The following is an 11,203-nucleotide window of genomic DNA, read 5'->3' as shown; positions in this document are numbered from 1 at the left end:
TTGAGGAACATCTAGTGTTTGTGATGCAAAATAGTTGTTGGTGAGGCAAAATGCTTTTCACCTCCCGCCGTGTGTCTATGCCGAGGTGGTGGTTGTTGGGCCAGTGTTGTTGCGGGGAAAGCTGAACACATCCTGCAGGAGGGCAGAGTAGTTGACGTTTGTCACTGTGGCTCCTCCAGCGTTGAGCTTCGGGTTCACGTCAACCTGGACACAACAGAAATGTTCATGTCACTGCACCATCCTGTCAAACATTTAAATACTTACAGTGTTACCAGTAACTGATTATTTTAGTGTCCATCTTGTTTTATTATCGTAACTTTGTAACTCTCTGCAGTAGATATCTCCTTTGTTCCTCTTTTATTTGTCTTATCCTGCTTTACGTGCTGTGTGAATAACTGACTTGTTTAAAACTCGAAGACTGAGAGCTGCCTTTAACCTCCATTAGACTGATTAAATCCTGCACACAGAAAACAAAAGACCTTCTTGTAGAAGTGCAATCTAGTTATTGCTTTATTGCCCTTGTTTTTTGGATCGGTCCCAAGATTGTTAAATATAATGAACAGACAGAGAGAATAATTGCAGCAGAAGTAATGAGAAAATTGACAATACTAAAAAAGCATATGGATTGCTGCAAATACCAAAAAGGCTCCCAAGAAGAAGTTGGTCAACATAACAATCCTGTTGTGCTTGACAGCTTCCAATAAAAATAAAATTGAGTGGCCATTTTCATTTTTTTTTCAGGGTTTAGCATTAAGCTTTTTTACAAGGACAGAGTAGTTGAGCAGAAACTGAGCGACCAGTTTGGGCTGAGAAACCAAAAAGGGTGAAGGGCAGCTGGAAACCATGGCAGAGAAAAACAAAGAATTAAGTAAGCACTTTGTCTGCACACACACACACACACACACACACACACACACACACACACACACACACACACACACACACACACACACACACACACACACACACACACACACACAAATCTAGTCCATTTTCTCTGACCATGTAAACCCTCCTTTCGTGTCACTCCACTGTGTATACCGATCAGCCTAAACATTAAAACCACAGACAGATGAAGTGATTAACATGAATTATGTCATTATGATGGCCCCTGTCAAAGGGTGGGATATATGAGGCAGGAAGTGAACAGTCAGCTCTTGAAGTTGACAAGTTGGAAGCAGGAAAAATGGCCAAAAAACTGTGATCTGACTGACTTTGACAGGGGCTATAGCGATGGCTAGACGACTGGATCAGAGCATTTCCAACAATGGCAGGTCTTGCTGGATGTCCCTGGTAGGCATAGGTAACAATTCCCAAAGGTCATGCCCCCATGACAGGGGAGCAAAGGCTGGCTTGTGAGGTCTAATCCCACAGAGGAGCTACTGTCGCGCCAATAGCTGAAACCTTAATGCAGGCGCTGATAGAGAGGTGTCAAAGCACACAGTGCTTCCTGGCTTTCTGTGTACGGAGCTGAGTAGCTGCAGACTGTTTAGAGGGCTCATACTGACCCCTGTCCACCCCTGAAACCACCTACAATGAGGCCTGTGAGTGTCAGAACCGGACCATGGGGCAATAGAGGAAGGTGGCCTGCTCTGATGAATCAAACTTTCTCTTTGGCAACAGTATTTATGTTATCAGGAATGGATCTAGGGACATGACAAAGCATTTTGGCTGATGACCTGGCCTCCATATTACTCAGATCTCAAACTGATTGAGCATCTGTAGGATGAGGAGGCCCCACCTCTGCTGCTAATGCATGCCTGGCACCTGACCCCACAGAACACCTGCAGAGATCTTGTGGAGTCCACGTCTCCACAGGTCAGAGCTGTTTTGCTGCACAAGGGGGACCAACACGCAGGTGGTTTACATGTGGTGGCTGATGGGTGTATTTATCCTACTCACCTGTTACTGCTTAGAATTGGCTGTAGCAAAGCACAGCAAATCAGCAATACATAGGAAAGACTCAAATGCAAGAAAGAAAAACAGCTGCTTCCTTTTTGACCAGCTTTGTGTGTGTGTGTGTGTGTGTGTGTGTGTGTGTGTGTGTGTGTGTGTGTGTGTGTGTGTGTGTGTGTGTGTGTGTGTGTGTGTGTGTGTGTGTGTGTGTGTGTGTGTGTGTGTGTGTGTGTGTGTGTGTGTGTGCGTGTGTGTCTGTGTGTCTGTGTTGTTCCCTTTCAGGTAATTTACAGCACACAGTAAATTGTCCTCCATTTAACAATTCCTTCCCTCTCACTTGACTCTCACTTTGGCTCACTGCTTCAGGTAGGAGTAAAATGTAAACTGATTTTCAATTGCACCAGTTTAAAAATCTGTGAACACGCTCTGAAAACCGTTACTGTGTCTCTTAAAAAGTTTACTTTCCCCTTTTCCTCTCTTAACTTTTTTTTTTTTTTTGTATTGCATTCCCGTCATTCCCCGGCCTTACCTTTAAGATGTCTTCGGACATTACCGGTGGAGCACGGTGCTCTAACCAGTTAATACCAGCGACGAAGGCGCGGTAGTCAATCTCGTCTCCATCTGCAAACCTGCAGCCGACATGCAACTTGTTCTTTAGAAATCGCCATGTGAGGATTTAAATGAAGCTACTGTATTAAACACGACTTCCAATGCATATTTTTTTCAGCCGTGCCAAGAAACAAATCTTGGCAAAGACACTGGGTTATACTTAATAATCAAGGAGAATGAATTATTCAAAACTATTTTGAAAATGTAGTGCGACCTTGAACTGCTGCACCCTGAACTGGGCAGTGATTAGTGGGCTCTTACCTGCTGAGCAAACCGCTAAGCAGGTTCTCAGGCAGAGGAAGCTGGAAGGCTTTACAAATGGTCCTCATCTCTTTGGTGGAGAGACGGCCAGATCTAGAGACAAAGGAGAGCAGAGAAACACAGGTATCCTGCATGAGGAAAAGCCCAAAAACGGCAGTTTACAAACTATTGTTTGGCCTGTTTGTACTGAGATACTTGAATGAGGCTCAAAGGAAAACAAAACAACCAGTTTAGAAGCCAATACATGACATCAGAGAAAATGTGCCATCAGCAGCAACATAAGTCGGCCTTTGTTGTCATTTCATATAAACTACCATCCTCATGAGGCTGGAAATAGAGTGATTATTTATGGAAAAATGTCACAAAGTGATTTAGTATAAAGATGATTATTTATGGAAAAATGTCTCGAACTGATTATGTGTAAAGCCAGGTGTGTGTGTGTGTGTGTGTGTGTGTGTGTGTGTGTGTGTGTGTGTGTGTGTGTGTGTGTGTGTGTGTGTGTGTGTGTGTGTGTGTGTGTGTGTGTGTGTGTGTGTGTGTGTGTGTGTGTGTGTGAGAGAGTTTGTAAAACAGAGGATGCTTGTCCCCTAAGACCATAGTTGTTTTCCACAGTGATGCCACACAGTCCAGAGGCCATTCTTGTCATGCCATCGTCATTACAGGGATGTTGATGAACAATCTGACGCTAACTGAGGGTGTCAACAGAGACATATAAACAGACAAGTCAGCTTAGCACTGTGGCACCGCTAACCATCCACTTCAGCTAACGTAACCCTCAAAGGTGTTGTCATATGGGTGAGCAGATGTATGTAGTGTACGTGCCATCAAATGTGTGATTTTGTTTTGCACAAAAAGAAAGTGAAGGTGACAGACAGACAGAGGGAGACCAAGTGAGTGTGTGTGCACGTCCGCTGGCCTGCAGAGCTACATGCCATGCAGGTCTTTAAGGTCCATCTGGTTCCAATGCTCCACTCTCGCATTGCTGGAACTAATCGTTGCTCTGAGATATGGGGCCACTGGCTGCACGATTGATGTCTTGTTGTGATCTATCTGCCTGTGTGTGTGTGTGTGTGTGTGGGTTTCTGCTGCAGCAGTATTTTGTCTCGAACTAACATCTGTGTGTCGCTTACTTGTGCCGGTCGTGGTGTGTGAATGCTCTGGCCATTTTAGGGAGGTCCTCAAAGTACTTCTTGTTAATCAGGTCCTGGGCCACAGCCAGCATTAGGCCCAGGTCCACCACAGGCTGCTGGCGCTCTGAAAAACATCGGCCCAGAACCAGCACCTCATGCTCCGACAGGCCGATGTCCAGGCCCATCAGCAGGCCCCTGAGGAACATGCAGGCACACATGGAAGAAAATAAACACACAAAAATTGATGGAACATAATCACATCTTGCAGTCCTAACTACTGTATAAAGACAGTGTGTATTCTTCCCTTTGCTTCCTTTTGTTACTTATTCTCGTAATATTTACGACCTTACGTCCCCAGGATCATTTATTTCCTATCAGGTATGTCTTTATTTAAGTTCCGTGCCACCTTTTTCATGTGTTCTTCCTGGTTAATACGTACAGTTGATTTAAATCATACTGCAACTGCACTTCATGACCAGACCTGACATTATAAATCTGGACTTAAACTTGAGTTTTGCTCTGACTGAGGAGACTCTGATCGTCCACTTCATTACATACTATTGTGAGGTCAAGTTCCAAAGCTAACTATTTGTGTTTTATGACTGTACCTGAACGACTCGTGGGGGATGAAGCCAGTGTTGCTGGGGTCACTGAGAGTCAGAAACTTCCTGATCTCACTCTGCTTCCCCTCCGGTACAGAACGTAGTTTGCTGAGGATGCTGCCCAGGTTTGCTTTGGGAAACTTTCCATAGTAACACACAGACATGCACTCAGTAACACCAGAGGAAAGATGACTGCTTCCTGTCCCCGAGCCATTAAACACAACTGAAAACAAATGTGTGATACCAAAACCTTAGAGAACAAAAACTCTTCCTTCAGCTCCCTCCATACCTCTTCAGCATGCTGCTCCATGTAGTTGAAGGTGTATTCATCAGCATCCAGAAGTTCGAAGTTTCTACTGTTGAGACAGAGGCTGGCTCCGACATACAGATCCTGAGCCGTGAAGTACTCCGACGGCTTGCTCTTGAACACCTCCTGGCCTGGCTTCTTTACACGACCACGCTCCAGGAACTTACCATCAACCACACCTGGTGCAGGATGTAAGAGAGGGAAGGAAGAGTGTGGGTAATTCAGTTATACGTCATTTCACTTGGTCTTTGGTTCAAATGTTCAAGGCACTAGCATCTATTTTGACAACGAAATTTATGTTGACAATATGTTTTATTTCTAAATTGAATTGAAATTCCTCCAGTAACATGATTTACATGGTTTGAGATCTCATTTTGGATCCATGCTGAGTCCTATGACAAAGTGTTCATCTTTCTTTGTAAAAGTATTGATTTGCATCAGTGGCGGACATTGAGCTGCACATCATCTGTTTTAACTTTCAAAAGAATCTAGATCTGGAAATGAAACCTGACAAACTTCATGTTTACTAGGAGAGTCGAAGATTTGTATCTCCAGTCCTTGGAGTAGTTTTGGTGCAGCAATGGTCCAAAGGTTTTTACCGGAGTTCTTCTGTGGACGTTCAAACACACAGATGGAGTCATCACTGAGGTAGAAGGAGACGATGAACACCCTCTCCACGTCAACAGGATCAGTGGTCATCATCTTGGCGCGGAAATTCAGCACATGACTTTCTCGGCCACATCTGGGAGGACATACACACACTGCAGTTTGAGGCTACCATGAACACACAGACACAAATATTTCAGTTTGTAATTGGACTGTGGCTGTGGCTACAACTCATCCAACCTGTCTTTCTCCATAAATTTGCGGAAATCTTTCTGTGGGGGCTTAGGCAGCAGGCCCTGGCAGAAGCTTAACGAATCCTCCTCAGAGCCAAAGCCGTTGTAGGGGGGCACAGGCCTCGGGGGCTTAGGGACTGGGGGAGCTTTGTACTGCACTGGGGTGAAGTCCTCTGAGAGGAAGGAGCAGGAAGAAAAGACAAAACACTTAAAAGAAGAAAGAAACCCAGGAGGAGAGCTGCGATGATCAGAGGGAAGCAGGTAATCCATCCCTGGTCTGACCTCTGACTGCTCAGAGTCAGACAGGACCCTCCATCACTGCAGCCTGTCAGCATGGGCTCCGCCTGGTTTACTGCTGTGACTAACGCCCCAAAACCCTGCCCAGGGTGGCAGACACACCAGGACGAGCCTGGGTTTCTCCTGCTGGGGAGCCGTGTGCCTCTTGCGGTCCCCAGTGCCTTGACTGTGGAGGCATGGCGACACCGACATAGGCCTGAGTGTCTGATGTCAGGTGGATAGAGTTCTGATATCCATCGATCAAGGAGTGATTGAGAAAACATTTTAGTTGCATCCGTTGATATAAACAGGTAATCCTCTGAGCAAAGGCACTGTGTACCGTTTGGTCTCAGGAATCAGGTTTACAGGAAGGTAACAGCTCACTGATACTTGCTCTTACTGCCCCCAAGTGGTCAGAATAAAGCACTGCAACAGATAACTGAAAGTAGATAAAACGTCAAGCTGCTATTGGAAAAGAATTAGTCAGTGTAACAGGGCATATTATGTCATTCATTTTGTGCATAAAATATTTGATAAAACACCTTAAAATGACAATTCGTTGTGAAATAATTTAATGTACAAAAGTAAAATATGGCCCTTAAACTAACAATTTAAAATTAAAATAATGTATAGAAATGCTGTTTTTTTTCTGATGAAACATTTTAGCAATTATAAAAAAAAAAAAAAAAAAAACAGCTCAATAGTGGTGATTACCTATGCCGTATTTGGAGCGGTAGTAGTGTTTGGTGAAGTCATCACAGTCAGTGATGACCACTCTTCTGCCCCACACATTCACTTCACTGCCTACAACCAGATCACAGTCCTTGTAAAACTCCTCATTGACGGCTCCGGTCTGCGAGCAACAGGGAAAACAAACACATACTGAACCTTAAATGGTAAACTCTTAGAATTTTGCCCAATCTACATATGAATTTGTGTGTTTATTTATATTTAGCTTGCATTGCTGTAAATGAACCGGATGGGCTCAAACCTGACCGTGTTGTTTCAGTGGAAATGTTGTTCTGGTGAGCGCTCACCTAATGCTGTATATGACACCCAAACATTACAAGCATATGGGAATAGTAAACATTCTACAACCATAAACACCAACACGCCACGATATCAGCCTCCCATCTTCCGAGAAGATTGTGGTAACTTACAGTGCTTTACTCTCTCCCTGCAGGGGGAGCATCAGTGTACAGCTGCATAGTGCATTGACCTTCTGAACACCTGGCATCCTGATCCGGATCCTGATCGGATTGGATGGAGGTCAGCTAAAGCACAGGTGTGAAAGCACCCAGGACGCTTTGAGATCCGACCTGTTCAGAACACCGTTAGAAGGTGGTCGGGGACGTGGAGGTGGTCGGGGACGCGGAGGTGGTCGGGGACGCGGAGGTGGTCTATGGCCGCATTCAGTCTTAATACTCGGAACATTAAAATGATGAAAGATGTCTAATTTTGTTAAATGCCTGTTGCTTCAACTCCTCTCCTCCCCTTTCTGTTCGTGTTCCTGTGCTGATTGAAGCTACTTGTATATTTTGGGGATGTCGTCTAACGTCTCATTTGCATAGAGAGCGGGGAGGTGAGATCTGATCAAAGTCGCATGATAATGCCAGGTGTGAACTGCCATTATTAAAGCTGACCATGTGTGATCCGATCACGCCGGGCCGGATCAGATTGGATTTTAAAGCCAGGTGAGCATGTGGTCCTCGTGACCCCCCAGATAACACCTTGATGTCATGTCAGCCGGTGTGTAGTTTGAACGTGGCAGAAACAGGACGTACTTTGAGGCTGTCCAGTATGTATCGTTTTCCTTGACTCTTGGAGGCAAACACATTGAGCACTGTGCGGTCCGTCATCTTTCCAGGCTGCTTCATTGGGGCTGGAGTACGCTGCCGGGGAAACACAAACAACCACAGACAGGAAATGGCTGTTACACAAAACACATCAGACAAGACTTTCACAGAAGTGAGCGACCTTCTGCGTGCAAACATGGATGCACACACCTGCTGAGATAAAGTGACCAAAAGATGGAGAGAAGGAAAAGAGAGACAGAACCAGCAGAACAAAGAGACAAAGTGCAGAAATGATGTGTCATTAAGGACGGGCTGATTTCCCATTGGATGGTGGATTCTGGTCAACCTTTAGGGCTGACATTTCATAAAAGATATCAGAGCAAACACAATTACTAGACTGAAAAGACACACACACACACACACACACACACACACACACACACACACACACACACACACACACACACACACACACACACACACACACACACACACACACACACACACACACACACACACAAACATGATTGAGGTCTGGCTGTCTCTCAAGATGAATTAGGCTTCAGTCAGTAACTGGAGGAGAAAGCCAAAATGCTTGAGGGAGACTGAATGCTGCAGCAGTCCTGTCACAGTGAATGAGGTCTCAGTGAAGGGAAGGATTGTGGGAGAAAGATGGAAAGAAGTCACCCAACCAGAAAGACAGGCAGGTTTGGAATAACCACCTATAAATGTAAAACATAATCATTTAAAAAAAAAAAAAATAGCTGAGCACACTGAATGTTTCTAATCACCCCTCTGTAACGTTGACTATTAATGTCTATAAATGTTTCTCTCTACGTTTTGAATTATTCAGGAAATTTCATAACCTTTCACATCTGTGTTTTACTTCCTTCCTCTGCTTGACAACATTAAAGTGTCAGTCCTCTTCTCTCCACTCCAGTGGCTCAAAGACACATTTTTTTCCCCCACAGCTTCTACTGTGGTGCCTCACCTTAGGTAGTTTGCTGCGATTTAGGAATTTGGGCACGTTTTCTCTCCCAGAGTTTCGGTAGACCACCTCCAAGATCTCAACGGTGTCATCAGCCAGGAAGTAGTGCAGTATGAGCTCCCGTGGGTCCCCGAAAATGCTCTCAGTGTCATCCCAGTAGCAGTAGAAACGCAGGACCTTGCGATCATAATCCAGGAACTGCTTCAGCGTGTCACGTCTCTCGTACGGCCGCAGAGGCTTCATACTTTCTTCAATCTGAAAGAGAGAAATTAAGAACATCATAATGTAGGAAAAAAAAGAGAGGAGAGCTGGAATTTTTGTGTTGGCAATAATTTTTCTCAAGAGAAGGTATCAGTGTTATAACAATTCATTAACAGATGACATTTGACAAAATAGGCTGCTGTAAAACACAACTTTGAATGGAATAGGCCATAGACTGAATTATTCATCAGTTATTTAAAAAAAAGAGACTGATTTAAAGTAGAAATAATTGTATGCTGTACATTCACATGCTATGATACTGATTACTTGAAAGAGCCTAATCTGTTTAAAAAATGTGGGGGACTTTTTTTCTTCTTACAATACTTGATTCAATCCTGATTCATGAATAAAATAATCATAACAAAAAATTTCATTCACAAACAACGTTGTGGCTCCGATGCCTACCTTTTCCCGGAGGTTGCTGTAGGGGTCATCAGGTACAGTAACAGGGTAGCTTAAGAGCACCCCGAGTTTGGTGAGAAAGTTCCTTGTGAAAGAGTCACAGTCGATCACGGTGAATGTGCGAGAGTACAGCACCATCTGTTGGTTGATGTTGAAGTGGTAAATGTTGTAGAACTGGTCGTCGTTTGGGGGAGGCAGTGGGATACGGTGGCGACGAATAAGTGTTCCTGCCACAGGGATCACCAACACAGTAATGGTAAGCAACACGTGTGACATTACTTATCGCAGTCAACTTTATGTTGTGGTAAAAGATGGGGGGAAAAAAACATGGAAAACCAAATATTTTAGTTTGAGCAACATTCCCAAGATATTTCCTGGGATATCACAGACACCTTGAGGGATGCCACTGTTCTTGTACTCTGGCTCCACCACCTGTATGGTATCATCCTCCAGGTAGAAGTAGATCTTGCATTTTCGGATTCTGTATGTCTCATCCCGTGCCAATGGCACAGCCTCCTGAAAGTAGGCTTCAAAACACAGAACCTGGGGGGACACGATGGCATTTTGTTGGTCAGTTTTATCAAATTGTGATCATTTAGTTACAGGACTGATTAATATATGATTTATAATATGAGCAAATGTTAATGCAGGATTGCTAATTAAAAAGTTCAGAAACATAATCTATTGGAAGTGTTTTACCATGCCAGTAGGAATAATAAGGAATGAAAAATATGAGCTGTACTGCATGTAGCCTATCTTATAAACTTTTACAGTGTGTGTGCATGAGTAGTCAGGTAAAACTGATCTATTTCCCTTCACCTGTTTGTCAAAGGCCACCCACGGTGGTAGATCAAAGCCATGTCCTTTGGGATAGACAGAATACTTTGGTGTGATCTTTTGTCCAACTAAGAGCTCTCCTCCGATGCCTGGCTTATCAGACCCCATCAGCATTGGGACTCCTTTGTAATAATCAAAATGTTGGGATTTGTGGAATCTCTCCTTCCTCAGCTGTGGTACAGAAAGGAGAAACCATGTCCAGACTCTTTCTGTTAATGACAGGCTGGAATGGATTTGCTCCAGAAAACAATATTAACATCAATTAATGTTCTAATGTCTTTCTGATCAGCTAATTATCTATGAACATGAGGCCACATCTCCTAAGTCAAAATGCATCAGCCTGCAAAGCAAACACTAAAATAAGTGTTTGAAAAATGATGTTCTACTGACAGTACACATGAATAAAGTATATTCATGAATACGAGCCAAATGTGACATTGGGTTACATTTCTGACTTCACATTGAGTACTAAGTACTAAGCTGACGCTCATTAAAAACTAATAACAGCATGAAAAGGCTTAGCATACCTCCAGTAGTTTTAAGGTTTCACTTCTCACCAAAAGCTGAAAAAAAACAACCGTCCTATCCAACTGGTATTTCAAGGTGAGCACATACGTTTAGCTTGGGAATTAGCCTGCTACCCGAAAAACATAATTACGTGATTAATTTACCTGTGCATTGTGAGAATTTCCCGGCAGAAATGGTAACGCCATGACGGTAATATTTACCACACAGATAGGTTTGTTGTTTTCTGCGTGCAACTCAGCTGCCGTGAAGTTTCAGCGGTCTGTTTTTAGTTACCATGGAAGCAGGTAGTTTGGAGCGTCTCTTAGCAACGTTCGTATCATGAGGAACCAATAGTATTGTTGGTACACTGTTCCTGCACACGTGTTAAGTTTCAAAACACATTCTGTGATGAACAAATTAATAAAAATATGTGTTTCAATATGGAAACTGGATACTTGTATAAAACAAATGGACGGGAAACACGGTTTAACA

General features: G+C 43.7%; 1 protein-coding gene across 2 annotated transcripts; it reads right to left on the bottom strand.

Moving 5' to 3' along the window:
- efhc2 (EF-hand domain (C-terminal) containing 2) lies at positions 1–10,969 on the bottom strand. Of its 2 annotated transcripts, XM_069712034.1 has the most exons (15): positions 10,876–10,969; positions 10,187–10,375; positions 9,760–9,910; positions 9,371–9,594; positions 8,708–8,959; positions 7,705–7,812; positions 6,635–6,773; positions 5,652–5,817; positions 5,405–5,547; positions 4,788–4,984; positions 4,505–4,638; positions 3,897–4,091; positions 2,767–2,859; positions 2,426–2,525; positions 1–204 (listed from the first exon to the last, which is right to left on the bottom strand). In XM_069712034.1, exons 1-15 carry the CDS (start codon positions 10,915–10,917, stop codon positions 76–78), a joined length of 2,262 nt encoding a protein of 753 aa, XP_069568135.1. In that variant the 5' UTR covers positions 10,918–10,969; the 3' UTR covers positions 1–75. The 2 variants fall into 2 exon arrangements, with proteins under 2 accessions (XP_069568135.1, XP_069568136.1); XM_069712035.1 differs by lacking the exon at positions 10,187–10,375 and having other exon boundaries at positions 10,876–10,963.
- Between the last annotated feature and the right edge of the window lie 234 nt (positions 10,970–11,203).

The sequence above is a fragment of the Brachyistius frenatus genome, unplaced genomic scaffold (assembly GCF_029030835.1).
Source record: "Brachyistius frenatus isolate BFR_SWC_R1_liver_20210118 unplaced genomic scaffold, ASM2903083v1 Contig_106, whole genome shotgun sequence".
NCBI classification, from domain to species: Eukaryota; Metazoa; Chordata; class Actinopteri; family Embiotocidae; genus Brachyistius; species Brachyistius frenatus.
This window is presented reverse-complemented; position numbering and strand designations above follow the sequence as displayed.

Bases quoted from the DNA above. Each gene is read 5' to 3' on its own strand.
- efhc2 (XM_069712034.1), bottom strand. From the start codon at position 10,917: ATGGCGTTACCATTTCTGCCGGGAAATTCTCACAATGCACAG. The intron at 10,376-10,875 runs GTAAATTAATCA...TCTGTACCACAG, and splicing joins GAAATTCTCACAATGCACAG to CTGAGGAAGGAGAGATTCCA. The intron at 8,960-9,370 runs GTAGGCATCGGA...TCTCTCTTTCAG, and splicing joins ACAGCAACCTCCGGGAAAAG to ATTGAAGAAAGTATGAAGCC.